This window comes from Tarenaya hassleriana, unplaced genomic scaffold (genome assembly GCF_000463585.1).
Source record: "Tarenaya hassleriana unplaced genomic scaffold, ASM46358v1 Cleome1752, whole genome shotgun sequence".
NCBI lineage: Eukaryota > Viridiplantae > Streptophyta > Magnoliopsida > Brassicales > Cleomaceae > Tarenaya > Tarenaya hassleriana.
Genome location: NW_010965172.1, coordinates 1 through 1,695, shown reverse-complemented (window position 1 = coordinate 1,695; position 1,695 = coordinate 1). Strand labels below are relative to the sequence as shown.

The 1,695-nt window shown below is 38.9% G+C and overlaps 1 protein-coding gene across 1 annotated transcript; it reads left to right on the top strand.

Moving 5' to 3' along the window:
- Positions 1-619: 619 nt before the first annotated feature.
- On the top strand, positions 620-1,633 carry LOC104810226 (pentatricopeptide repeat-containing protein At3g13880-like; the record flags this gene model as incomplete). The annotated part of the gene is made up of 1 exon (XM_010536420.1): positions 620-1,633. A coding segment is annotated over exon 1 (1,014 nt), but the record flags the coding sequence as incomplete, so codon positions are not given.
- Positions 1,634-1,695: the final 62 nt, after the last annotated feature.

Here is a 1,695-nt window from a genome sequence, read left to right as displayed (position 1 = left end):
TTTAATAAATATAGAAAGGTATTTGTAATTTCAACGAACATAATGGCCAACCTCATTTCAATCGTGTATAGTATGCCATTGTTGAAATATGGATTAAACTTTACGTAATTATATATTGGTTGGACCAAAAGACAATGGGTCCCACAGCATTTCCACAGCCCAAAAGGCTTTTTTGTGGGCCCACTCGCCGCCCTGGCCTTCCTGAAAAAGTTTGGACGGTGCGATCGCCGCCCCGTTTACTAATTTGTAAATCCTCCACCGTCCGATTCAAATATTAAAACAACAAATATTTTTATAATTGCTGTGGTAATATAATATAACCTTAATATTTTGCCCAAGCTCTTGCGGTATGAATTATATTATTAATAAAAAAACCGTATTATTGTAATTAAATAAAGAACATATTTTTAGTTAGTTCTATGCAAAATATAATTGTTTAATTTCAATTAACCTTTAGAATTTTCCAAAATTGATAAATAAAATTAGCTAAAAAAATAGATCATCAAAATCATTTTTTTATCAAGTAAATAATAATGTCTAAATACCGTCTAATAAAATACTAAATGACGTCGTTTTTTTTACGGGAAAAACATGAAGAGCTAACGAGTGATGGAAGAACATGCTTCTGATCTTCCGAACAAAGATTCTTTCCAACAAGAACTGTGCAGCTTCTTGCACCACTCATCTTTCCGAACGATTTGGAACAAGTTGCGAGGCTTCTCCTTCGCCATGCGGACCAAAGAGCACGGCTTTAGATTCTGTTACTTACACGAAACTCGTTCAGACAGCCGCCAAATCGGGTTCCATGGTTCTGGGAAAACTCGCCCATGCCCGTATGATCAAGACATCTTTCAATCCGTGCCTGTTCTTGCTCAACAATATGCTCAACATGTACAGCAAGTGTGGGGAACTGGGCTTCGCACGCTACCTGCTCGACGGAATGCCTCAGAGAAATATAATCTCGTTCAATTCTCTGATTTCTGGGTACACCCAGATGGGTTATCACGATCGTGTCATGGATTTGTTTGTTGAAGCTAGAGAATCTGGATTGAAGCTTGATAAGTTCACCTATGCTGGTGCTTTGAGTGTTTGTGGAGAAAGCTGTCATCTTGAACTGGGAAAGGTGCTTCATGGACTGGTTACTGTCAATGGATTGGCTGAACAAGTGTTTCTGATCAATGTGTTGATCGATATGTACTGTAAGTGTGGGAAGCTGGATGAAGCTAGGTACTTGTTTGATAATTCGAAGGAGCTGGATCAAGTTTCATGGAACTCTTTGATTTCTGGTTATGTTCGGATTGGTGCAACCAAAGAACCGTTAAATCTTTTGGCTGAAATGCATAGAAATGGTCTAAAGTTGACTACTTATACTCTAGGGAGTTCGCTCAAGGCGTGTTGCTTAAATTTTGATTACGAATCGATGGCTCAAGGGATGGCGATTCATGGGTACGTAACAAAACTGGGGATGGAATCGGATGTGGTAGTTGGTACTGCATTGCTTGACATGTATGCTAAAAATGGAAGGTTGAAAGATTCGGTCAAGATTTTCAACCTCATGCCCGACAAGAATGTGGTTATGTATAACGCAATGCTTTCAGGGTTTCTTCAGTTGGATGATATAACCGATGAATCTGTAATTGAAACCTTTGAACTCTTCATGGAAATGCAAAGGCGGGGACTGAAACCATCAGCATC